The sequence below is a fragment of the Pseudopodoces humilis genome, chromosome 13 (genome assembly GCF_049639895.1).
Source record: "Pseudopodoces humilis isolate 2021_Gansu_Grassland_sample_001 chromosome 13, ASM4963989v1, whole genome shotgun sequence".
Lineage (NCBI taxonomy): Eukaryota > Metazoa > Chordata > Aves > Passeriformes > Paridae > Pseudopodoces > Pseudopodoces humilis.
In genome coordinates, this window is record NC_142212.1 from 8,923,370 (window position 1) to 8,950,455 (window position 27,086).

The 27,086-nt window shown below is 38.5% G+C and overlaps 1 protein-coding gene and 1 long non-coding RNA gene across 32 annotated transcripts in view; one reads left to right on the forward strand and one right to left on the reverse strand.

Annotated features, from left to right (window-relative positions):
• Positions 1 to 944: 944 nt before the first annotated feature.
• On the reverse strand, positions 945 to 6,159 carry LOC106628132 (uncharacterized). 2 transcript variants are annotated; one of them, XR_015773656.1, is made up of 5 exons: positions 6,029 to 6,159; positions 5,372 to 5,467; positions 3,616 to 4,195; positions 2,480 to 2,531; positions 945 to 1,842 (listed from the first exon to the last, which is right to left on the reverse strand). It is a non-coding gene; the product is annotated as an uncharacterized LOC106628132 (long non-coding RNA). The 2 variants fall into 2 exon arrangements; XR_001331413.2 differs by having other exon boundaries at positions 3,616 to 5,467.
• Positions 6,160 to 6,607: 448 nt separating this feature from the next.
• The window catches only part of SLMAP (sarcolemma associated protein), an 80,972-nt gene continuing 60,493 nt past the window's right edge, over positions 6,608 to 27,086 (forward strand). For 12 of the 30 annotated variants that reach the window (XM_014251588.2, XM_014251594.2, XM_014251601.2 and 9 more), the window contains exon 1: positions 6,610 to 7,812. In XM_014251588.2, the coding sequence (XP_014107063.1) occupies positions 7,615 to 7,812 (198 nt within the window). In that variant the 5' untranslated portion in view covers positions 6,610 to 7,614. Of the gene's footprint in view, positions 7,813 to 27,086 lie in introns of all 30 variants that reach the window. The other 18 variants (XM_014251603.2, XM_005522095.3, XM_088062062.1 and 15 more) reach the window with 5 other exon arrangements.

The following is a 27,086-nucleotide window of genomic DNA, read 5'->3' on the forward strand; positions in this document are numbered from 1 at the left end:
AATAGAAAAAGAAAGTATAATGCATGCAACTCTCCAAACTCCTAACCTCTTTTAACTTTTCACACTAGACTTTTGGTTCACTGCTACTAGAACAGCTTCAGCAGCAGTAGGTGTAGATGAGCTGCTACCTGAATGACTACCTGCCATTTTTCCTCCAGAACAGGAGTTGCAAATATTAAAACTAAGATAATACATCTATACGTACTTAAAAGAAAATGTATGACTCGTTAGATGCACTGTTTCCTTAACATCCATTAACAACATTTGTTTATCTATCAAAAGCAAACTGCTAGAAATTAAAGTATGCTTTGATCATTGGTCTAATTTTCTAGACAAAAGACAAACAAACATATAAATCAGACAAAATAACACACAAAATTATCATGGTAATAATTTGAGATATACCGGCCTTGAGTTATCATAAACCATTAGCAGCAAAGTGAGTGTTAGATACAAACTGAGATAGGAATGGGGTTCTGCAGTGTGCAGCCTCAGGCAGGGCTCTATGGGAAGGTTCTCGCTGTCTCCAGCTGCTTCAGGTATTTTTACAGTGGTACCATGCAAGACTCACAGATTTTTCAGGTAGTTAACTCCTGAATTCTGTAAAAGATTACTCTCCACAAAAATACATGACTTAGACTGAGCTTAATCAAGTTCAGCTCAGCTCAATGAGTCTAAATGGCATTTCATTTGCTGTTTCCATTTAAGAACTGAAATGGTCTGGCCAAAAGCTTTTATCACTTGGTTCAAGAAAAGATTCTATGCCACTGCTTCTTATATGCCTTCCCTTGTTTATATTCTTGCTGTCATGGACAAACTGAAATTTTTAACTATTATCATCATGCATGTCCTTCTAGTTTTTGCTGGCTCCTATTTTTAAGGTTTCATGTGAATAAAAAAAGTGTATCTATGTGAAATAATAAGAATAAAGTAGTTAATAAGACTGATATGCTCCGCTCATTTTATTAAACAGTAAATTAATTCCACTGAATGCTTAACAAATAATCTTTTGGCCGGAGAAAGTTAAGAGAATAGACACGCAATCTCTGATAAAAAGGTACAGGTGAAAGGATTCTTACCTACTGGAGATATTTCCAATAACTAGGGAAAGACTGCTTCAGAAAGATTTTCACTTAGCTATTTTAAATACATTTTAGTTTTGATAAAATGTGATTATCTTCTTCAGTTGAGAAAGAAAAATATTTCTGCATGTATTGTAACATTTAGAAACATCTGAGATTGCTTTCTTCTTCAGGAAGTATCAATACAGGACAAAAGACAGACTTCAAAGTTTGGAGCCTAACTGAGAGCATTTTTCTACAATTTGTAGTAAAGCCTCATAAAACACTAGGGTTCTGTATATAGAGTATACCTTTACAAATCTCCAGGACCTCTGCCTTGTTTTGCAGAAATACAGCCATCTGTTAATATCTGGAAGGGTTTGGACATAAGAGATTTCTAGAAAAAGCATGCCCTGTGATGTCGTCAGTTGCTGGAATAAAAATGAGAATACCTACGTGGCACAGCTGGGTTCTAAAGATCCACAACTGTTCAGTGTTTGAGCCTGCCTTGCTTTCTTCCATGCTCTATCTTGCTCCTACAGCTGTGATCTCCATGGCTCTGTCCTGCGTCTCTGTGCAGGATGGTTTCTATCAGGTACCAGCAAATGTTGTGTTGGCTGCTGGCTGGCCAGGTTCCATCAGCTTCAGCAGGGAGTGACTGTGCAGACTGCTCACATCCACAGAGTAACACCAAAGAACTGCATAAATATCATCTGCTCATCTCACCTTCCCCTCCATCCCCCGCCTTGAGATTTCAGTTTAAAGCAGATTTTATTTGTATCTGAAAATGAGAGTTGGTCTAATAAATACATTCAGTTAAATAAACACACACAAAAAAGTCATAATTATTTTTAAAATATCTTTTCAATTTTCCAGACACAGAAAATATCAAACATTTCAAAAAATCAATATTAATATTAACTGTTAAATTGATATATTAATAGAAAAGCAAATAAGAGCTGGTCACATGATGACTATGTTCCGCTAAAATGATAAAGCAATGAAAATGCCAGATATTTCAGCTTGCCTGATTTGAAATGAAAAAACATGGCATGTAAAATTAGATATTAGCATAACATGTATTAATGATATGCACTTTAATTACACTTATGTATATATACCAAATACATGTATTATCAACATACTATGCAGTGTACATTGTATGTATAAACAGATAGGATATACAGCACATAATAAATAATATATTTTAAATCACTGAATAAACATTCATATTTGTTACATAATGTAAATTGGATAGTACATTCAGTATATGCTTACTACATATATTACATTACTGTAAATATTATGTTGGTAAGACTCATTTGTATATAAAATATCTTTTTTTTTTTTTTTTATTGCAAATCAGAAAGAGGAGCAGGGAAGAACCTGAAAGAAAATGGAATAAATGGAGAACCTACCTGACAAGACAGAATTAAACTGGCAGAGTTGCTTATTTTTTCAAAATTAATGCTGAAAGATAATGCAATTGTTCTTTACATAACCAGTCAGAGAGTTAAAAGGTCACAAACAGAAAATAACTCTGAAACTAAAGAACAATAATAGCACTAAAATAACAAAGTGTAACCCCTTCACTGAATCTGGGATGATAATTAGAATCCATCTTTTTAACACTGAAGAAAACATCTCTGAAACAGTTCCTTACTTTTTGACTGCTTGGTTCAGAATCTTTTAGAAGCTACTTTTGAGGCAAGTTTGTTTTGCAAAAGATACGTAAGGATGTAAGTAACAGTTCAAACTTTGCTTTACATTTCCATACTGCTCTATACAGCAATAAATGCCTTCTTAGACTGTCAAATTTTAAATGTGGTATGGCAATTATACATGGAACTTGCTGTATTTCTAAAAATCACTACAAAACTGATTGGATAAATTGTTGATGAATGAGTTTCAAGAATGAGAACTCAGTAGAAAACTGCATCTCCAACTTTCTCCTTACCAGTTTATTCTGCTTTCATTATCAGTTTGTATCTTAATTTTTACACTAGAAACTGAACTTTTGCTATGCAGCATGCCTCAGTCATTTCAAATTAACAATTTCTCTGGAAGTAGCATCTAAGCAACTGGCTCATACCTCTGCACTGAAAACTCAGTCTGATATGTATTAATTATTTGGAAGCCTTTTAGATCATCATTGCACAGTAGTCAGAAATCTGGCACTGAGTTGCCTATCATACTGCTTGGTGTTTTTCCTTCTGAGTCAGTTACAGTTAGCACAGAATTCACCATAGGCTTCCTTCAGCAAAAAATCTCATTTTTCATCATGTCATTAAGACTTCGACACACTCAAGCCAAAATCCAGATGTTTTTCAGGTATGTACATGAACTATCTCAGCTGCATTTCATCCTCTTGAAACAGACACCAGCTCTTTAGGGGACAAATGTAACGGTGACAGTCCCCTCAGCTCCCTTTCCCTTATCCAAGATGGCTATGGAGCAGGCTCTTTCTGCCCTCAGCTATGATGGCTATCATAACATTTTCATGGACTTCCTGCCCAGAAAAAGGATGGACACAGTGTGCTCCTGCTGCCCTTACCTAACATGGCTGCGAGGTGTTCTGTCTGCTTCAGCTGTGTGACAACGTTTGCAGAAAAGAAGCAGGAGCTGACACTTCCTCCCTCCTCCTCCTCCTCCTCTGAGCACAGCACGGCGGCCGAGCACTTCACACCCAACTCCTCATCCACCTGTTGCTTTCCACAGTTCTGGGATGAACACTTTCTGGTAAGCAGCAGACACCTCACAAAATATCCATACAATAGCTGTATCCTCATTTCAGAATACAACTGCTTTCTGTATTTTTATCTCAGCCTATGAATCTGTCCCTGATAACTTCTGAACTCATCAGGCAATTTGAAACAGGAGTTAAAAAGCCTGAGGGATAACTACACCCACGCAGCTCAAATGAGAGCTGGCACTCATGCAGAGAAGGGTGGGTCAAATTAATGTCCTCGACGAGCAGTGGGTACAGCTCAGTTGTTACATGAGCCATTTGGCAGTGCCAAAGAGATCTAGAAAGGCAGCTGGCACATACCATTGCTTCCCTGTGAGACTGTCAGAGTGGGATTTCTCCAGGAGATGAAGAAGGATTCAGGAAAAGATAATATTCCAGTGGCTTACTGTTTAAATGACACAGTTATATTATTATTATGTTATTATACATAATTGGAACACCAGAAAAAGGTATCATTGCTCACTTTATTATTTTATCATTCTAGTAGGTCCTATAGATGATAATGGATCTTTTTAATCTCTAATTTTACTTTCAGTCTCTTTCTTCCATTAAACATGCCCACAAAAATATAAAAAATGCTCTTAAAAACATTCTTTTCATTCCAACACCTGTAGTACCCCTTGTCCCCACTTTGTACACTTTGCGGTTCCAAAGTGCTCTCAATTATTTCTACTTTTGCAACTAATTACCTGAAATGTAACTCCTAACGGACCTAAGTTTATTCTCACTTTCTCCACTTCCTTTTTATACCTTTTCTTCTCCCTTTGATTAGTTATGGCACATTATGTGCTGTAAGCAACAGCCACACTGAATTTCCACTTATTAAAAAGATTAGCAAAAGCAAATGATAATTATATTTATCAGAGCAGTGCAATCTCATAAGCTGATGAAAGCCATGAAGTGATGTGCCAGTTATATTTTTTTCCCTGTCAGGAGAATTAAAACTATGGATAAACCGTTCTAAAGGTTTCACCTATCAGTTATTTGGTTCTGTCTTCACAAAATCAGACTTGTCTTTAATCTTGGACTTCATTTCTCTGTTTCAAACACAGATGCTACAGCATGGTTTTGCTGTCTTTTTCCCACTGGATTGTTTGAAGAAAACTAGTCTGTTATGAATCAATCTCCCTTCCCCAAATCACAGTGCAGTCAAAAACAAAGGTTAAAAAAAAAAAAGACAGCCCTAAGACTTTACTGTGCTACAACTAAGAATGCACCAATCATGCTTTGTCTCATACACTGCACTGCCTTATCTTGATTGCTGCTTTTCCCTCATCCACTGCTGAAGTGCCTGGCCTACCTCCACTCCTGTCCTCCACAGCTGCCAGCTCTTTCTGCCATCTCCCATATCCCTAATCCTAACACCCTGTCACAGGGTAATTATAGTGCTGGCATGACCCCAACATCTATCCTATATCAACAATTTCCACTTGTTTGCTTTACAGGGAATGACGGAATTTAAAATGTATTTGGACTGGACAGACTCGTTCAGTACTAGCCTACCATATGACCTTGACAAGTGACCTTTCCTTGGCTTCTAGAAAACGGGCATAAATACGACCTTGGATGATGCTCCATGCAGTACTGAAGAAAGACACCATCTCAGTCCTGTCCCTGCAGCCACTGCTCCAAGAGTCCCTCTGCTCCAGCTGCCAACCTGCAACGAGACATGGCAAACATGGCCAGCATTCCTCCCGCCTCAGGACACACCAAACCACACTGCGGCTCCCTAGGTTCTTAATCTGGAATCATAAAACGACCAGACGCGCACGGGGAAAGCAGGAGGATGCTCAGGGGACTCCTGAAGTTTCTCATGCAAGCTCTGCTGAGAACATGTCACCTCAGCCCCTCCTCTGAGCTCCGCACTTTCAAACAATCACAGAATATTCTGAGCTGGAATCAGACCATCGAGTCCAACTCCTGGCCCTGCACAGGGAGCCCCAAGAATCCCACCGTGTGTCTGAGAGCGTTGTCCAAAAGGTTTGTGAACTGGCAGTCTTGGGGACATGACCACTACCCTGGGGAGCCTATCCCAGTGCTCGACCAGCCCCTGGGTGAAAAGCCTTGTCCTAAAATCCAGCCCAAACCTCCTCTGACCCGACATCAGGCCATTCCCTCCCCCTTATTTATAAGGGCTGACGGGCCCCGCTCGCCTCCTCCCTCCCAGAGCAGAGAACAGCAACGGCAAAGCGACGGCACGGAGCCGGGGCTCACTCACCTCAGCGACCTGCCCCGCGCTTACACGTCCCAGCCGTGCCCTTCCAGGAGGAGCAGCCACCCCTGTTCCTTGTCACCTGTTCCTTGTCACCTGTTCCCTGTCCCCTATTCCCTGTCCCCTCACGGCCTGTCCCGCCGCCCCCTCCCCGCGCGCCCGGAGCGGGGCGGGGCCCGCAGCAGCCTCACCGCGCGCAAGGCGCATGCGCGGAGTCCGCCGGTGCGCACGCTGCCCGCCCCCGGCCCCGCCCCGCCCGGCCCCGCCGCCGCGGCCACACCGGGAAGGGCTCCAGGCGCTATGGCGGCGGCTGCGCGCAAGGTAAGGGGGGAGCGGGGCGCGCCCCGTGCCGCCCACGGGGCCGAGGAGACGCGGGGGGACGTGCTGAGGGACGCGCCTGACCCGGTTTGTTTTGGGCCCCGCAGGTTGGAGAAAACTTCCCGCGGCCGGTGGCCGCCTGAGCGGCAGAGCGACCGAGCGGGAGTGTCCGGGCCCGGCCGCCAGGCCTCTCCCGCCGCCGGGGCAGCGGAGCCGTGCTGGGCGGGCGGAGAGCGCGGGGGTGCGCAGCGGGCCCGCCTCATGCGCAGCCACCTGCGGAGGGGCTGAGCGGAGCCGCCGCCGCCGCGCCCCACGCCGGGGGCTCCTGGCGGGGACTTCCCGGGGCAGCCCCCGCTGCCCGCCCCTGCGGAGCCGCCGCCGAGGGACGCACACCGACCCCGCCGCCAGCCAGAGCCACCGCCGGGGAGCGACCTGTCAGGGCACTTCGCAGGCCGGCCCTAAGAACCCTTCCCACGCGTTGGTTTGTCCTCGGGAGAAGGAGAGTTGGGAGCTCTGTCCATGCCTTATCAAGTTCCTTATCTCAGCGGCTCCCAGAAGCTGTAGACCAGTTCAGCTTTATTTGGTGTAGGGGAGAAAAACAGTGTGTCTCTCGCACTCCATCCTAAATCGAGGACCACCACTTATTCTGCTGGGGTTTAACACACGAAGATGGTGAAATGCGGATTGCTGGGTGAACCAGTAGGTCCCTGTTCTGGAGCGAGGGCTTTGTATTCACCTTCCAGTTCCTGATCTGTGCCGTGTGTGAGAGGACGCTAATCTTTCTCCTTCATCCCCCTTCCCTAAACCTTTCCTTGTTTCCATGTTGCATTGGTCAGACTTTTGGTCAGTGTTGTTTACGGAAGGGGGGGGAAAAGAAGGCAGTTGAGGTTACAAACAAAAGTACTTGTATGACTCATCTACTTGGATTTAAGACATTGTATCCTTCTTTCCCTGGGCCTTTACTTCTCTCTGAAGGAATCAGATGCTTATTCCTATTCTTCCAGAGAAGGATGGATTGAAAGTTGTATGTTTTAGACTTTTTTTGGGCCACTGCTGATATTATTAAAAGACATAATGGGATTTTTTCACTGGGTTATTGCCAGAATTAGTTTACACACTGAAACAATGAGTTGTTAGGCCTCTAATACGGTAATATTTGTCCTGCTTTAATATAAAGTTGCCGTGGAGGTGTTTTAAAAAATTGTGGAGGACAGTCTGCATCAGAAGAGGCTCTCATCATCTCTGGTTGGTGTGGCAACCACAATCTGTCCTCGATGCCTTCAGCCTTGGCCATCTTCACTTGCCGCCCGAACTCCCACCCGTTTCAGGAGCGTCATGTCTACCTGGACGAGCCTGTCAAGATCGGCCGCTCCGTGGCTCGCTGCCGGCCAGCCCAGAACAATGCCACGTTTGACTGCAAGGTGCTGTCCAGGAACCATGCTCTTGTCTGGTTTGATCACAAGACAGGCAAGGTAAGATGTTTTTTTAAAAACACTGAAAGCGCACGTTTGTTTTAGCAAGTCCCTGTAGATTGTGGATCACTCTGGTTTTGTTGTAATAAATACGGTTGCATAGGGCAGGAGTAAGATTTGTTTTAAAGTGGTAACTTTCCAGGTAAGTTGGTAATTTCTTACTAAGCAGAAACTTTGAGTATTATGAAAAGTGTATGAAACTAACAGTTGAAAATGGTTAGAGTACTGAAAGGCTTGCGTGTGTCTTATTTAGTAGGTGATTTTGAGGTGAGTCATGCAAATGTGAAAGCACATTGTGTCGATATAGTGGTGTAATAGTACTTTTTTCAAATGCAGAGAAATTACTGTTTTTTTGGTGTATGCAAATTTATCATGAGGAGAATTGAAAAACGGACTAAAAAAGATACTGTGCTTGTTTGGCACTCTTCCTACTTGCCCTCTTGAAATTTTGTGGAGTATTTTGTTTGGCTCTGATAGAAGGGTTATTACTGGCAACAGGAGTGTAATGGGTGGCATTCATGATATAGTCTTATTGTTAGTGAGAATGGTTTTAAAATATGCCCTGTGTTCTTAACTGTTCCTCTCACAAGTCTGGCAGTCTTGTTAAGCAAAATTGAGGGGTCCTGTAGTGCGTGTTTTGTCCACTAGGGATTGAACTGGGACAAGTAAAGTTGTTTTACTTAATGACTGTCAAGTTAATTTTAAATATCCAGCGAAAAATTAACAAAGGGCAGACTACAGTTGCTCAGCACTGTATTTTTTTTCCAAATATATTAATGTTATGCCCTAGAACTTAACATGTTCTAAGTCAGCTGTTTTTTAGCTTCACACCAAGTCCTTCTATGAAATACAGTCAGTGTAGCTCTGGATTTTAAGAATAATATGGTCTGTGATTCATGCAGATTTTTTCAGTAGTATGACACAGCATAAGGAGCAGTACAACACAGTCAAAGTTCTTAAACCTTCCATTGTTAACTATCCTATGTTATGCAATACTTGGACATGATGGGACACGACAAGCATTTAATTTCTTAAGGCTGGATTATGCCATGGCTTTCAAGTTACCTGCAGGTAATTGTGCAAACTGCTATCTATATGAAATGTTTCATTAAGCACCTTGCTTTGGCTCTATTGTGTATGTGATGTGCATTCCTGGATTCTAGAAAACTTAAGTGGTTGAAATACTTTAAGTTTAGTCTTTACCCTTTCTTGTTTGACTCAACAAAGTAAAATGTTCCCATTTATTGTGCTATTTTTAAATTGGAAAGTATTATGCACATAGCTTTTTATCAGCATTTCTTATGACTTCTTATAAAGATTTTGAGACCCCCATGTGCTATGTTATGGTTACAAATAGTCTGTCATATTCAAGATGGTTAATTTGACAAAACACTGAGTGTTGAGCAAGTCTGCTCACCGATAGGCAAGCTTCAAAAACCATCAGTTATGGAGACTTCTGTTTGTTTTTAAGTTTCAGTTGCTTTGGCTTCTCTAATATAGGTAAAAAAATTATATGCTTACTCATTTTATTTTTTTATTTTAAAATAGCAACTCAATAGTAGTAAGTAAGAGGATTGTATTTGATAGTTCTTGAGAAAAGAAAATCATGTGAAGATTTGACAGAGGTTTGATTAAAATTACCAAGGTGGGCATCTGTAGCCATGGTAAACAACCAAAGAATGGGTTTGGGATCATGCCCTGGAATTCACTCCTATTGCATGTTAGATGTGGTGTTGTAAAATGTTTTAAAGCATGGGTATGATAGTGTGGAGAATTTCAGATTGTGTGTGTGTTTGTTGGCTATATGGACTGGCTTTTCATCCGAATAGTAAATTGTGAGACAGTTGTCAGGGAGAGGGAAATGCACCATTAGAGATAATGTGTATCAAATGCTGTTGTGAAAGGCAGGTAGAAGATACTGATAAACACAGGCTTGATCTTGAATCATAAGAACTACTTAAAAAAAATCTGTGGTGTTTTCAAAACACAAACAAAACCATAAAACTATGCCAGAATGTTTACATGCAGGAACATCTATTATCATTGTTTACATAACTGCTAATAAGCACATCTCATTTAGGAAATTGTCATTATCCTATCAATGACCTATATTTAAACCTGCACAAATTCTCTTTGTCAGAATATTTGTAAACATTTCTTAGAAGTTTATATATCATTCATGTATCAATTCTGGGTTTTTCAAAAGATAAAAGACCTTCAAATATTAATATGGTAATGAGAAAACCCTTCAGATATTTCAAAATAGTTCATGAATTATCTGGGACTACAGTTTCGTAAGTTGTGGACTTTGGCAATATCTATTTCAGGAATTACCAGTCACTCAGTCCAGTCTCTGTGCTGCCTCTTGAGCTGCCTTTCAGTTATACTCTAAGACTTTTTTTTCCTGAGGGCTTGGAGTTTTGTTTTGTTTAGTGAATCATGTGAGTGATCCTGTTTACTACTTAGTCTGTAAACAATTTTGTCAGTATTATCTGTAAATAGGGGTAGAACCTGAAGAGAGGGAGCATCAGTAAGCAATGCCAAGGAAAGTAATATAGAATTTTTTTCCTGAGGCAGAGGAAGGTATAAACTGAATTATGCCATTTAAGTAGACCAAGCTGAAGATAACATGTTACTTACAGTTGAAAGATGTGAATGTTTACTTTGTATAAAGGCACTTTAATTATGCATGGAAAAAGTTTTCTGCCCTGGGAGATAATGTCTATGTAACACCAACATAATATTAAGGATGAAAATAGAATGAGTTTTTAAGATCACCAATACATAGCAATTAAAAGAAAGTACTTAAAGTTGGATTTGCTTTTTAAAATACTTTAAACATAATATATAAGCCTAAATATGTGTATGATGAAGGTGGGAGGAGATGGTGGTAAGTTTATCTGTACTTGGACTTTTTCTGTGCATAGTAATACTTTTATAGACAACCAGTGCAATGCCTCTTCCTGCCTGTGTTTGTAGATACAGCATAACTCCTAGTTCACTAGTTGATTTTTCATGCAGTGATAACATTAGAATAGTATAATTAGAATTCATTTTGATTTTATTTTTTTTAGTAATTACAAGTTAATGAATCTGGGTTTTTTAGAGGTGCCTGAAAAAGTGACTCACTAGATATGTAGGAATTAGATGTGCTGAGCATGGAGTGTTCCACAAAGTGTGAATCAAAGCAAAAGAAAAAGTGGGATATAGTTGAGAAAATCTAAATGTGTTGGTTCAGCTCAAATCACTGCATATGGGAAGAAACTCTTAAAAATTATGTAACTAAAATTATCTTAAACTTCTTTTTTTTTGGGGGGGGGGGGTGGTGTGTGTGTTTTTATTTCTAAAAATTAGCAAGTGGAAGACCTTTGAGAATTTGTAAGTGACTTCCAGGCTGAAATGCTTCCGACAGATGTTGTAGAAGCTTTTAATAGAAACCTGAATCTTACAGCAGATATCCAGACTTTCAAAATCAGGAATTATTCAGCCTGAGATTGTTGTGACTTGCTATTATAAGTATCTTTTATAGGGAATTCATTGCCACAATTTACCAAAAGCTCTGAGAAACTGTGAAAAATAATTTTCTTAGATCAAAAGCACTCTAAAAGACAGGTCATTTTTAACAACTGAAAAAAATAGGCACAAGTTGATGTCTTAATGGTAGCTAATGCTATTGTTTTCATTTAATTCAAAGTAGATATGAATTGAATTGAGCACATTGATATCTTGGTGACAGAAATTCTAACTAGTATATTGAAATCCATAGTCCCCATAATTGTAAATGAAATTCATTAAAGCTGTGCATTATGGCTTCTAGACTTAAATATACGTGAGACAAATATACCACAAAATACCTCCTGCAAGGAACACCTTCTATAAAGAAAACAAACACAAAACAAATTCCACCCCCCACTCCCCCCATAAAACTGTCAAAAACCAAACCCCAGAAGAACTAACCAAAAATCCAGTAAGAAAATCCAAACCAAATCAATCATACCAAACCCCAACAATTCAAGACAACCAGCCCAAAGGTACAGGCAGTTTAATGTGATCTGAAGGACTCAGTGAAGTTTTTACTCTGGGTGTGTTTGTGGTGACACCAAGCCTTTTGCTGTATTGTACTAGGGGTAAAAGTAAATTGATATGAAAGACAGCAAACAAAATTTGTGAAGAGGGAATATGTTACTCACTTAACATTACATAAAATGTTTTGTGGCTATCAAGAACTTGGCACGATTCAGGAAAGTACAGAACATTTTCTTTGGACGTTCTCTTTGTTCAGAAGTATTTTAGTACATTCATCTTAAAAAACTAAGTGTTTTATAAAAAATGGTATTTGGAATTGCAGGGTTTTGCTGAGAGATTTTTTTCCTGCTGCTTTGACTAGGGAATCCTGTTGTGGTACTCTGGCCTATTTAGTGTTGATCTCTGTAAAGGATATTTAGTTTCCCATGTATCAGTAGGACTTGTTTTGATAGATACCATGTCTGTTATTTGTTTTTTCCTCTGTTACGTCTTTTCAATTTTCTGTTAGGATTGTTGTTGAGAGATGAACAGATGTTATATTTTTCAGTACTCTTGATGTTGCTGTATCTTACAATCTGCAGTGGAGACACTATCTTCCAAACATTGAATGTTTGTTCCAAGTGCCGTGGGGACTGACCTGGGATTTGCTGTAATGCACTAAGGTGAAACTCCAGTGCTTAGGTGCTTCTGGTAAGAGGGTGATGTCAGGCAGCCCTTACATACACCTGTTAATATTTTTATGTAAGTGCTTTTCACCCTGAATGAACCATCCAAATTCATACTGATCTGATCGTGAGGATAGTACAGGGTAGGGAGCTCTTGCTTTTGACAAACTTCAGCGCCATGGTTTTAGGAGCCAGTGTAGGAGTGCGGGCAGCCATTTATAGCAGAGGTAAGTCAGTGCTGACAAGGATTTCCCTGCAGAGATACCATCTAGAGCCACTGCTGCAGAGTTAATACTGTAATTCTTGGAACTGATCCATTGCAGTCATGATGCATCTATCCTGAGCCAGGAACACCAACACATTGATTTGGCTTTAAAAACAAACAAAAATCCCTTTTGTATTTGCAATGAATTTTTTCAAACCTCAGATGAATCATGTTACTTAGCCAGAATGAAGGCCAGTAAATGTGTTTTCCTTAGATATCTTATGGGATGGTTTTGCTCCTGGTCCCAGGCTTATAAATGCAAAGCCTTGCTTCTCTACACTTTGATTATATAAAACTGGTCTTGATTTTTATTTTTTTGTATGTTAGTTGGGCAATCCAGTGATTGGTTGCAGGTGGATTTACATGGCACTGGAGAAATACTTCGATTTTTCCTTTATCTTCTAATTTTTCTTAATAAACGTGACAGCTTCATTTGCTTATTTATCTAAAGAAAGTAATTTAATTTATGTATGCTGTAAAGGGCCATGTGGGTGAAGAGTGTCTGTGTCACTGTGCTACTTTGGTTGTGTTGATTTGAGTATGATCTAGCTAGAGTTCTGTAAAATGTGTCAATACATACTCAGCTGTTTTGTTGCGTTTTGGGTTTTGTAATTTCTTTTAATAGATAACATAAAGTAAAATTATTTGTTTGTGGAACCAGGACAGTGGAAAGGAAGTAAGAATGCTGTCTCCATCCCTACAGCTAGCAATTTTAGTCTATTGCTGCTATATTATACAACAATTCGTTGTCTCTGGATTTTCTTTTGAATCACATCAATACTTGCTTCCTGTTAATTTTGCTCACTTGCTGAGAGTTTGGATTATCCAAGAGCTCTGAATTTTGTTAGATCTTTCTGTGACCATTCATTAATGTTTCCAACTTGTCTGTCTTTCCAGAAACATTTTTGCTTGTAGCAGAATTGTTGGAAGAAGGCTCAGCATTGTCACATTTTTGTTGAATATAGGGAAGTGTTTTTTCAGTCTGCTCTAGGAGTAGGAACATCAGGCAGTGAGATGGTTGGACTGTACCATCTTGCAAGAAGACATATCTCTCTGCCAGAGGTCCAGAACAGTTTCCTCATTGAAAAGGAAAATCATTGTGCTGGAGCCAGACAATTAATTTGATACAATTTTCCTGTTGTGTTATACCAGACTTGTGTGTGATTGAGCAATGCCTTAGAGTTTATTTCAGTCTTGAGAAAGTATAAATAAATGATGAACTTCCAGCAGGCTTATAATAGAAAGTCCAAGATACTGTAGTAACACTGTAGTTGAGTGGAAAAACACAGAAAATTCTAGCAGGAGTTTGACTTTTTTTTTTTTTTAACTTTGTAAAAAATAAACAAAAAGTACAGGGATTAGTCAAGGGTAGTTTAGTGCCTAAGAAATTTATAAGATCTTTGCAGAGCTAAGGAACATTACAGTATTGATAGCTGAACTGTGGTGTGTAGTGAAGGGAAATATATGCTATTCTTGGAAGTTTTATAGAATAACGTTAACAAACCAATGGAAAGACTGAAGAATTGACAAGGAGATGGGCTCAACTGCAGATGTCCTAATAGTGTAAATAGGAGAACTTGTAGCTAAATACAAAAATTACTGACAGTATTGTGCTACTATTAAAGTAAGTTTTCCCCAGTAGGAGGAATATCTTGTTTAGTTTTAGTTTTCACATGATAATTCAAATGTGTTGAAAATATATATTACAGAAAGTCTTCAATACAGAAAGCATACAGTGCCTCCTATATGTATAAAACCTATATATGAGCAGAAGGGTGACCTTTTGCTCTTATGTTAAGAGAGTATGGAATAGAAATTTAAGAATTAAGTTATTAGTGCTGCATTTTCTCGCAATTACACTTGTAGTACTTCTTGCATAAAAATAAAATAAATGCAAGAGCTTAAGATAGAAAAGTTATGGAAGTTTGCAACCATGTATTGAGTAATACCCTTCCCTTTTTAAGGGAAGCAACAGAAATGTTATGTTTCAATTCCAGGATGAAAAGCTCTGTAATGGGCCAGATAGATATTTGTACAGCAAGTTCTTTTGAAGACATTTGGTACTGGTTGCTGCTATCTGCATATGTCATTAGTCTTATCTGATAGGGAAGTTTTTGCTCTTAAATGGAACTTTTCCAAAGTTGTTCCTTTTTTGGAAGTTGAGTGAGATGAAGTTTAAACCTTGATTTCTAAAACTTAGTCTTTTCCATAGTATTGATGCTCAGTAAATGTTTTTTTTAGCTTGTTTAACCCTACCCCAGCAGAGTTTGATGATTATGCCTTGCTTTTTATTTTTTTTTTAATTGGTTTTCTTGAAATGCGTGCTTAATTATATAGGTTAGAAGCCAGATCTTAGTTCTGCAAAGCTGAGCATTTAGCCTGCCTACCTTTTTGCCTTTTAATATCCTGGTGACCTTTCCCAGTAACTCGTGGCACAATTAACTGTTATTCTCTTTTTTTTTTTCCCCCGTTGTTAGCTGTGATAGTTTTGTCAGAACTTACGTGCAATAGAATTGAAAATCAGTTTCTGTAGTATTACTTGTGACTTTATTCTGGCATTGCTAGATTTTTTATTTACACCTACTGTTTCCAGGTGCTTGAAGAATCTGAAAGCTTTCAGGAGGCATAATGTATTATTTGGAATTCTTCATGTTTTGAACTTTGTTATTAAAAAATTAGCTTCGTTTTTTATTTCTGATTGTGAAACCATCCATTCTGCAGCCAAGTTATTTTTGCAGGTCTTTGATCTCGGTAGGTAACTCCTTGTTGTTTTCTTATCATTACAGGGGTTCCTCTTGCTGGATGCCAGAGAATTTTTAAGGTTATGTCAATATTAGCACGTACTTTAAAGGGACAAAGAATAAGTTTGATGAAGTTTCTTTTGTTTCTATGGATTCCAGAACTTTAGGTCATTAAGTAGTTAGGGTGGTATCAATTTTGAGGGAAATTACAATACTGTGAACAAGGACAACAAATCCTATGACATGGATAAACCATCAGAGGATACCTAAGGTTGGTTTGTACCTCAGAAGATTGTCCAGTCCAATCTGCTGGTCCGCATGAGGTCTAATGAGTTGAGGTTGCTTGTGGACTTGGTAGAGGATTTTGTGTACAGAATTAATCCCTACCAGGCAATAAGCTTCCAAGGTCAGTGTCAGGCATATTAGCTGGTAGCTGGCCTGTGTTGCTGTTGTCTTAAGTTATGTTTCTAACTTCAAGTGTATGTATAGTTAGAATTTAGTATTATGCTTACCTGGAGTATTTATTTTATAGTGTAACTTAAAATTACCACCAAAACATGTCAGGTAAATTTTAAAAGAATTCCTGGAGGAAAAGAAGCACTAAATGAATGACACATGATTGTTCCTAGTTCCACTCCTAATTCCATAAGGGTGGGAATAATAAAACACTTTCACTTACAGCTGTCAACCACTACTTCCTTTTTAAGAACTCAAAGGAGAATTTTTTTTTTTGGGTCTTCCTCTTTGAGGACTTTTCATAGACTGCTTATTCCAGCACTTACAAGAGAAAGCCATGAATACAAATTGTCATGGAAAGGGTATATTTGGTTTTGCAATCTCCGTAGCTATTTGATGTTAGGTAAAGCTGCTGGTTGTGCTGCTTAAGCAGAGCTTTGGTAGGTAGGCAAGTATTGTCAGTGACAGCGAAGGCCAGTGATTTGGGCTGTGAACAGAGCCCTTCCTATGTAGTTAAGGGAAGAGGTGATAGGCTGCTATTTGTATTAATAATATGTTACCTATAACACAGGCATGTGGATGTTCTAAGTCTATTTGAATGCTCTTTACCCATGGCGTCATTCTGATCTTTGGTTTCATTTATAATGACTCTTAATTAGAATGTTAAAAGTATGTGTGCTGTGTTTAGATGATTTCCGACTTCTACGTAAACAGAGAAGAAAATGTTTCTGGAGGTTTTTGTTCTTGAACAAATGCATTGCATCTGCACGCAAAGACCACTTTCCTTTCAAAATGCATGTTTTGATTTTGAATCTCGGCACACATGCTGCCTCACTGACTGAGATCAGCATAGATTGTACATCCATCCTGTTGCAGCATATTACTTCCTGATCATTGCAGTGCAGATCTACATTTTGGCTGCAGATTGACCTTCCCTGAACCCATGTTTCAGAAGTGGGCTTGGGAAGGGTTAGGATGGCAAAACACTGCACCAACACACTTGTCCTTTCTCTGAGCCTCTCTGGGACATCCAGATTGCCTTCCTGGGGGCTCCTTAGGTCACCCTGTTTTGGGATTTTGCCTGGTTCACAGGTCAGCATAAATGTGCCTGCCATTGAACAATTTTCTATGCAGATGTGTGGGTAAGAGGGGTTTTTCTGGTCTCCCCTGGTTATCAAATGTAAGTGTGCTCATTTTCCTTCCTTTCCCACGCAGCTTAATGTTGAGCCTTCCCAGGATAAGTGTTGCTGGATAAATTTTAGATGATGATCTGGGTTTTATAAACTAATGTTAAAGGATCTTCATGACTACTACTCTTTATTTTGAGACCTCTAACTTGTACTCTCTTTGATGTGTGTTATGGTTTAAACTTGCTGTATACATCTTCTTTCATAATTGCTGCTTTGTAAATAATTGCTTTGTAATATCCTTTAAAGCCTTTTATGAAGATTTAGTTTTGAGTCTAACGTTAGGGTACCTGTAATCTTGTAACAACATTATTTCAGTGACTGGATCTGCTTGCTGGTGTTATGCCTCAAATCTAGAAACTATGTTAAACCATTCTGCTTTCAAAATTGCTTCAGACAGCTTACAGAGGTGAACAAAGCTCAGTGGAGACTGTTCTGTCTTGTCCAGACCAGAACTTTTCAGACAGTAGAAGGATTTAAGAAATAATAAGTGCTTGGTTATACTTGCAGACGTTTGGAAGAGATAATTTTTTTCAACTGCTACACTCCTGCTGAGATGTCCCAAGTATTCTTTTTTCATGGGACAATGGTAGTGGCAGGATTTTAAAATGTGAATTTGTGATCATATATGGACAGAAAATGTTTTAACCTTGAAGTATAATTGTGTTTACAGACACAGTCAAAATGCATTTTTATTTCAAAAAATATTTTGGAACATAGGAAGGGGCCAACTTTTTTTATTTTAATATTAGCAGTGACAGTATAATTACTAGGACATGAGGAAGGACTTTAGTGAGTGTACTGAGTCAAATACAAAAAATGGGCCAATTCAGGGTTTTTTTTTGTTATTTTTGACCCATATAACTCCTGCTCTGGGGTTTCCTTTCCATAAAGCTAGAGATGATACAGTGATTGGACAGGACCAGCCTGTTACCCAGAATGGTTTGGGTTGGAAGGGACCTTAAAGAACATCTAATTGCAACACCCTTGCCGTGGGCAGGGACACCTCCCACTAGACCAGGTTCCTCAGAGTGCCATCCAATGTGGCCTTGAACAGTTCCAGGGATGGGGCATCTTCCAGTTGTTTGGGTTTAGGGCTTTTTTCCCCATCGTTGTTCCTTTCTTGGTATTTTTAAACTTCATTGTGCTCATTAAGTACTATCATAGTAGTAATAGTAGTCATTGTTATTGTTATATTCCAAAGCAGAAGAATTTCTATCAGTGCTTTTAATAATTCTTGATGAAGTGTCCCATTTCAGTGGAAGAAAAGCACACCAACAGTAAATGACTACAAAATCAGGTATGTGTCAGGTACACTACATTTGCTCAAACAGCTGTCAGGAATGCACTTTTATCAGTTGTGTCTATGAGCAGGTCTGAGGGCCATCTCAGCAGGGTTCTTCTGATTTATCCCAATGCTCTGTGGGCTTAGGCTGGTGGAGATGAGCTCCTTATTTCCCTCATGCATTGTGTCTCTGAGCATTTGAAAGAGTATGAGCTCTACTTGCCTTTTTAACACAGCCTTTGAAGTATGAGCATTGTTTGCTGGCATCTTAAAAGAGGGAGGAGAAAGTTGCTTTCATAAATAAGCCTTTGGAAAGAGCTCTGTGACCTTGCTTGAAGAAGGATTATGATGTGAGGAATGTCTTGTATATTTATTTTATACAATCACAAGTGGTTAATTCAATTAAATGTGACTTGTTTACAGTGTAAAACACTTAGATACCTGCCTACACTTGAGGCATAGTAAGGGTATTATCATTTAAATGTCTGAATTATGATAATTTACATACTTGTTTAACATGCTAGCAATGTATGAAGCTAAACTTACAAGTTTTGAGAACGTTATCATTTAAATAACTTGAGTTGTTTTGGGTTTTTTTAAGCATTAGAGCATTAGGTTCTGGAGAATAGATATGACTGACTGTTCTTTATAAAGGTGTTAACACCTTTTTTCTGCTTGGGTAGAACTGTTAAAGATGTCCCATAGAAGAAGGCCTGCATGTCTTCCACAATGCTAGTGAGAAATTGCATTTTAAAAACTGTGGTGGAATACAGATTTTTTGCTGATATTTGGTGCAAAACTCAGAGTTGTGATTCAGCAAGAACTCTTGCTTTTCAATTTCAGTTCTAACCTTTTACAGGATTTTGTTCCAATTCAAAAGGTACTTTTCTCACTATTGATTTGTGTTCCTCTGCTTTCTAGTACCTTTGACAGAAAAACTAAAGCAAGCAGCATAGAACAGAATCTTGTCAGCTTACATTGTGCAATGAAAATGTATTTTAGAAAATCCAAGGTCACTGAACCTACATGTTTCTGAAAATGTTGGTGGTAACAGTTATTTAGAGCATGATGCTCTTGCCACCATTAGGGCAGCAATCTAATTTAATAGGAATAGTGAAATGGAATAGGCAGCAAAAAGGCACAGTGAACCCCTACATCAGAGTAGAGTGTTCCTTGTTCTAATTAGCTGATCTTCTTTAGACCTAAAGCCTCTGTAGCAGGGAGTTCCTCTCTGTATTGTGTTTTTGTCAGTTGCTTGATAGAAACTTCCTTTCATTTTTAATGTATGTGTCTTACCATTAGAAAATATGATACTTCAGGCTGGAATTAAATTTCCATTTATTTTTTCTAGTTGAGAAGGTGAAAAATAAAATGTTCTGCAAAATACTGTAGGGTAAGGTATTTGACAAAACTGGAGAAATAACAAATCTATGGCAGAAAAGGTTATGGGTGCACAGAATAATTCTAAACCAGTTGTCAAATGCCAGGTAAGCCCATCTGCATAACTGGTCCATCAGTCATCCTATCCTTCTCTTACTGATTTGGGCCACTCTTAAAGCAACTAAACTTAGACTTCAGCTCCCTTGTCTGTCATCTGTAATGTTGGTACTGTCTTCCTTCCAGTCTTTGTGATGAAAAGAATTGCAGATTTTTAAGAGTTACCTTCTTTTCACAATGCTTCTCCACTGGAGTCTATAAGGAATCCCCAACTGCCGCCTTCCTCTTGCTACTGTCCCTTTCTGCAAAGTGCGAACAACAGTGGTAAAATTCCAGCTTGGTGCACCTTGCCTTCCTCTCGTGTCCAAGTGGCTTTGAGTGCATATGGTGATGGAGCAGCCAGACATAAGATTTAGGGGCTGGAGAGAGGAAAATCAGGGGAAAGAGGAGTGCAGTGACAGGCTGGAAGAAACTTTTCCGCTTCTGTTTCTCATTCTTTCTAAATACAAGCAACCAGTTCTCAGGTCACTTTCTCTGATTTGAGTCTGGTAGCCATGGAAGGTGGCCTTCAGGTGCTCAGGTGCTGTGAGGGCAGGAAGCACATTGGTAGAGTCAGTTTGGAGAAGTGTTGAGGTGCTCATGCCAGCACTGAGGCTGTTCTGGGGATAAACAGTCGGGTGAGAAGAGCACTGAAGATACCAGGGAGTTTGCACAGGACGTTCTACAAGGATGGGATAGAGACAAGGGGATCAGTGTTACAAGTGGATCAAGTGGTGCAGAAGGGAGTATTGAAACAATTGAAGTCACAACTACACACTCTAGACTGCAAACGAAAAACCAACAGGAAATATGTATTGCTACTTCTCCTTTTTAAATTTACTTGTACCATTAAGCACAGGTGCCCGAAGAGCAGAGTTCTGCGCTCTTGAAAAATGATCATAAATATTACAATTATCATTTAAGGTAACAAATCTTTTTATTGGCAATTTGCTGTGTTATGCTCTTTGAGTATTTAATTTTAAAAAATGTGTACTTCTATCAGTTTAATTTGTCAGGTTTTATTAAACTATTCTTAGCATGTTGAAAAGAGCCATTGTTATGAGCAATGCAGGAATGGCAGTTGTAAGGAGCTGTGTATGTAGTGAAATATTTCCAGAGCAGACAGATATTTTTATTTTTTTCATTGAAGTAGTCATGTAGCTGGAAGATGGGTCATCTTCCATGAAAGATTTTAGGAAAAATAGCTTCAGCTCTTTATATAAGACTGTTCTTAGTGAGGAGTGTGCTGTCTCTGCCATATTTGAGACACTTATTGTTGAGCACTTCACCTGTTTTCAATTATGATTTGCTAGTGAGAGCATTCCCTATTAGAGTTCACTAGGTGGTTTTGGTTTAATTTGAAATAGCAGCATGGAAATACTTGTCATTTATGTGTTTCTGTCACAGTTAAAATAGTCACACTTTAGTCACACAATAGTTTCACACTTAGTTTAGCTCTGAATATGTTGCTTCATGAAGAAATCTACTAATTCAGTTTGCATTTTAGTTGGTACTGAATAGAGATGAATGTTTTTATCTTTGAGCTGACAATGATAACTTCATATTTGCAGAATGTAAAAGCTCTAGAAGTTTTCTTTTAAAATTAACAGTACTTGTTTTTTGCTTTCTTAAAGTTCATTATTTGGTTGAATAAAGTGGTTTGGTTATTTCTTCTGGTGGGTTTTTTGTTTGTTTTGGTTTTTGGGGGTTTTTTGTTTTTGTTTTTTTCTTTTTTGAAATTTTATTTATGTGGGTTTTTTTTTGTTGTTGTTTTTTTATGGCTTAGGGACTGAATCCTTCTAATATGCATTGAATTTTTAGTTGAAATTATGCAGCACATAAATCTGAGAGAAGACAACCAGGAATTTATTGCAGCTCAAGTGATATTGAGGTTCCAGGGGATTCATTGATTCACTATGGACACATTTCTTTCTGGGTTGCTGACCAAAATCTTTGTCAATCACACACAGCTGGTGTGAAGAACAGAACTTACTCTGAGATTTTTAAAAGTTTAATAAAAGATAAAAAGGGACAAATATCCAGTGCTAGGGTGTTTTTGCCAATTGGCCAAAAAACACACCTTAGCTTAAAACAATGTTTTCTATCTACTGTTACATTACAGGGGGTACATGCCTATTCATGAGAGTTTATACATTATACAAACATTCTTGTGAGTTTAGATGTTCCAGTTCTTTTGCTTGATTTTAACCTTTGATTTGTCTTTATGCCATCCTGTAGAGTAAATCAATATATTATTTTTTTTTCTCATGATTCCATCCATTTTTAAACTTCCTGATAATGAAGAGTCAATAAATTCTTCTCTTGGTGTTCTGTTTTTTGTCACTGTTATCTCATCCTCCAGGTAAGGTCATCCACAAATATGAGGAACCACCTAATTATCTTACACCATTCTTTGAGTATGTCATAAGTATATAATGAGTGAAAGCATTTTAACATTACATAGTCTCTATTTTAATATTATGTTATGGCCTAAGATATAATATATGTATCACACTACTATTTATATAAGCTATACAGTGCATACATAAACTGATAGATTATACTACACCAAAAAGTATATAAAAGTATAATATATCAAAAGGTCCTCTGCAAGAATACTTCTATTGTAATTTATTGTGGAATATTACTGTCAAGTGACTTACTTTCTGTAAGTTATTATTAATTTTCTCTGAAAGTAATAAGCAAAAAATGGATTAATAATTTGCACGTTGATTATTGTATATATGAGTGACTGATAAAATATGAAAAGACCTTCTGAAATTTAAAAAAATTATATTTGAAAATTAGTTTATTCAAAATATTTAGGTATTCATAGAATAGTTAGGAATAAAGATTTAACTTCAGTTGGTTTTAAATGCCTACCTTTTTTGCTTTTAGAAGAATAGCTGTGTGAGTTCTCCTGAGATTTTTCTCTGTTTTGTTACTCCAAACTATTGATGTGCTTTGTACTAGTTTGTGCTATTTTGCTGTTTCTGGTATTTAAGTTTTCAAGCTAAACCTTTCAAAGGGAAGTGAAGAAAACATCAACGTTCCTGATGAGCCTGTTAAGAAATGCTGAGGTTGAGAAACAGGTGGCAGAAAGCTGCTGGGTGGTGGTTGATGAAAGTGTGTCACGCTTAGCATTAGTTCTGCTTGGCACTGGATGAGTGGATGGTGTTGGAAGTCTGGAGACACTCAGCTGCTGAGTTTAGAAATTGGCAAGTCCATCCAGTTTGTGTAGTCAGGAGGTAGATAAGCTGTTCAGGTTATCCAGTTTTGAATTAAGTGTGAAAAGTATAATGTAACAAGGTAAATGAGGCACCTTTGTTAACAGCACATATTTATTTTATCTGACTTGAACTAATTTTAAGAGACAGAGAAGCAAGCCCTGAAATAAATGTACTAAAAATGGACTTGGTCCCATGAGAGCATGTTGAGACTTAAATAATATACTTTAAACTCAGAAGTTTAGCACCCCTTTGTTTTTAAGATACCTTGTTGAATGTTGAAAGAGTACAGGATACTTTAGAACTTTTTCCAGGCCCTTGTGTGCTTTGCACCTGTTGCTGTTGAGTGCTGGGAGGGGACTGGTCTACACCAGTTCCACCAGCTGTCTGTGAGGGTTTTGTCTATTCCAAAAGAAACCAGAACGTATACACAGGAGGAAGCTGGATTTAAAAAATTTCGAGGGTTTTGTCTAATCCAAGAGAAACCAGAACATATACATAAGGGAGGAAGCTGGAGGTGTCCGGTGGCGCAACTCTTGAAGCAGATGTTAAGGAGAGCACAGGGTGTGTTTCCGTAATTGCTGTGAAATGTTACTGCTCCCAGCATAGACCTGGTGTAAATGGGGAACTTAGTGGGATGAAAACTATTTGAAATACAGAGAGAAGAAAGCAGAGAGCTGATTCCTGACACTTCCCTGGAAACCTAGATAGGAGATTCTGAGTGCAGTCAAGGAAAGTGCTATGCACTGTAGCCAAGAGAGCTGTAAAGGCTTGAGGTTGTGTGCATGGTACTTTCCTGCTGCAGTCTGTAATTTAAGAATTACAGCTGCTTCCTCAGCCCTGAGGAGCTACTGTCAGGAGGCAACAGAGGCAGGAGGTAATTTTAAGATCAAGAGAAGGACTAGCTTACTTCTTTCTAAGTCTGTGGTAGACAAATTCCTGCCTACTAACCAGAGCACTGTGGAAAGGTACTTACATGAGAGGGCCTTGCCCTTTACTTGCTTCCTATATCTCTTAGATTTTGTAACTTCGGTGGATATTCACATGAATTTGTGTATAAGCAATCAGGAGAGCTGTTACTGATCTATATACAAATTTCATATTCTGTTTCTATGATAACAATAACGTCTTAATTGTTTTAAGGCTGGCTGGGCAAACTTGTGAAGTGTTTTTTCTGGTAAACTCTTGAAAATTCATCTAACAAGAGTGTCACAGATGTGTTTGGGATTTGAAGAATTTTTTCTTTTATTAAATAGTGCAGAGCTTTAATAATCCAATGAAACAGTCTACCAACCTCCATCATGTATTGTGTTTGCTATGCCTAGTATTTGCTTAAGTATACTGAGTATACTTTTTGTCTGTAAATTTTGAAAATATTTTTCAAAAAAATCTGAAAGAAGAAATAGGAAAGTTTAAGAGAAACATGTTTCTCTTAAACTTGTATTTAACCATGTTGCCCTTAGTGCTGCCAATTCCCAGTGGCCCAACCTATTTTCCTTTAAAACAAGCTTTGGATAGCATCTAATTCTAATTAAACTTTATTAAAACTATGTACTAATAGTAGTCTAATTATAGGTAGTGTAAAAGTCTTGCTGATTTTCCTTTAATCAAAGTGTAATCTTGTCTACAGCTGTATTAAATTTAAGCTTGGATGACAAACCTCTTGGTATGTCAAAGCTTATTACTTAGCAGCAAACATGTTTTTTGTGGGAAGGCTGTATTTGTACTGGGAGTGCAGTTTGAATGTTATATGAACTTAATTTGAGGGCTCATCTGTTTTGGTGATACATGGTACAGATGCTTTTTTTTCCATGGAGTAGATGGGCCAGTGTAGATGGGACTGATTTCATGGACAGTACCAGTGCATTGCCACTATTAAGTGTCATCATTTTTGATGACAAGCTTGCTGAGCTTTTCTTCCATGTTCTGTTTTGACTATAGATTTTCTTTAGATACTTCTTTAAATGTTCTTATTTTGAGCTTCTAGTCTATGTCCTGTCAGTTGGGGTTTTTTTTTCTTTTAGTAACTGACTCATTCTCCTTGTTTACTTTAATTTATGGACCTTGTTTTCTGTTCTTCTAAGAGCATAGATAATCAATTTATCTATTTAGCAGAATTTAATATATTAGATGTCAAGAGTACATTTCAACATAGGGCTATCTTTGTACAGAAAAGGCCTAACTGTTCTCAGAACAGCAATTTTTAAAAAAATGCTGGTTAGACACAGAAAAAAATCTGCCTGTTAATTCTGATTCTTTTGCAGGATATAGCAAATTTTAAGCTTAGATACTTTTTACCATTGATTAGGGAGTTAAATTTCTATATTTAATGGGAAAAGCCTTTGACAGCATTCTCGTTTTTACCTATGCTTGTTTATTCTGGGTAGAATTCCAGTAACTTGCTTCCAGTAATTTCAGTATCAGGAACACTGATTTTAACACTAATTTTAAAATTTGAGAAGTACAAGAATTGTTACTGTGGATGTTGAAATATAGAAGTAGCTTGTTTGGGAAGCTTTAGACTGTAAAGATGGAATTAATATTTTAGGCAACCCACAGAATATGTGGGTATATTCCTATAATTAATGGAAAATTCAGTATTAAAAAAACCTTGAACAACCAAATCTTCATAAAATAAACAGTCTTCAGCTGTAGTTTCTGCTCTGCTTCTTGTGGCAGTCTGTTGTGTATCGTGGCCTTGCCCTCTAGTGGCTGCAACTCAACTTGAAATAGTGAAAATGCGTTTTTGTGCTTAGGGAAGGGATTTGGAAGACTTTTTTTTTTTTTATGGTGGTTTAATAAATTAAATCATCGCAGGAGGCTATTTCTTCTTAGATTGACAATCTGGAACCTCTAATGCTAGAAGGGCGTTCTTTTTATACTTCGAAATTTTTTGTCTGTGTTCTAGAGGGAAATATGGCACATCTGCTACAAAAATCTGCAAGGTTTGATAATGACTTTGAGAGGTGTGGACAGCCACTCCCTTAGGCTTTTCAACTGAAAGGGTGTGGGGCTGCCAGCTGTACAGTGCAGTTCCCCTGCTCCTGATGCCCACTGGCAGATTGGTCACAGGCACTGAGGTGTTCTGGGTGCATTTCTGTTGACAAAGAGATTAAGAGGATTTTCCTTTTAGTTTGTCTGAAGAATCACATTCATGGGCACAGGTGTTAGCAGTGTAATATCCTTGATGACCCTGATGGAAAATAGCTAGGAAAAAAACCAGCAAAATACTTCTGTGGTGTAGAAAACTGTACCTTGGCAAGTTTTGCCATATTAGCAACCTGTCTAATCTGTTGATCCAGTGTACCTTGTATGTGATTTCTGCCCTTGACTAAGATGTATGAATCATGAGTCACCATGTTTGGTACTGTAATTGATTCAGATCCTTGAATGCCTTATCCGCCCTCTGCCCACTGCCCATTCCTCTGCTGGGCTGGTTCTGATGTGAACCTGTGAGAAGGCTGCCCCTTGTTTTGAACCCAGGAGGACACAGCTAAAGACGTGACTGATCAGTATTCTGTAAGATTGCCTGTCAAAAATCAGCTCATACATTCTCTCCCGTTGCTGCCTGACCCCCATCTCCATATGTGGATTTCTTAAGTTTAAAATAAATCATCTTTTTCTTTATTGTGAAATTGCTGATCTCAAAGGAGCACCAGAATAAATCAGCCTTTGTTCATGAATACCAGTATTTAATTACTACTTGCTTTGAAAGTCCTGATCCAGGAATGCATTGCAAATAAATACAGCCTCCTCCCAGGGTATTTTCACTCTCACTTTGTTGGAGGTATGGCTTGGCAGTGCCTTGAGTACAAATATTAAACTCCCAATTGTCAGATTTCTCCTCTGTGCTGGAAAATGAATTTTCCATCTTTCGATGGAGCCGCACCCTTCTCTTTTGGTGTTTGGTTTCCAGTTAATTGTATTTGCTCTCTGCATGGAATGC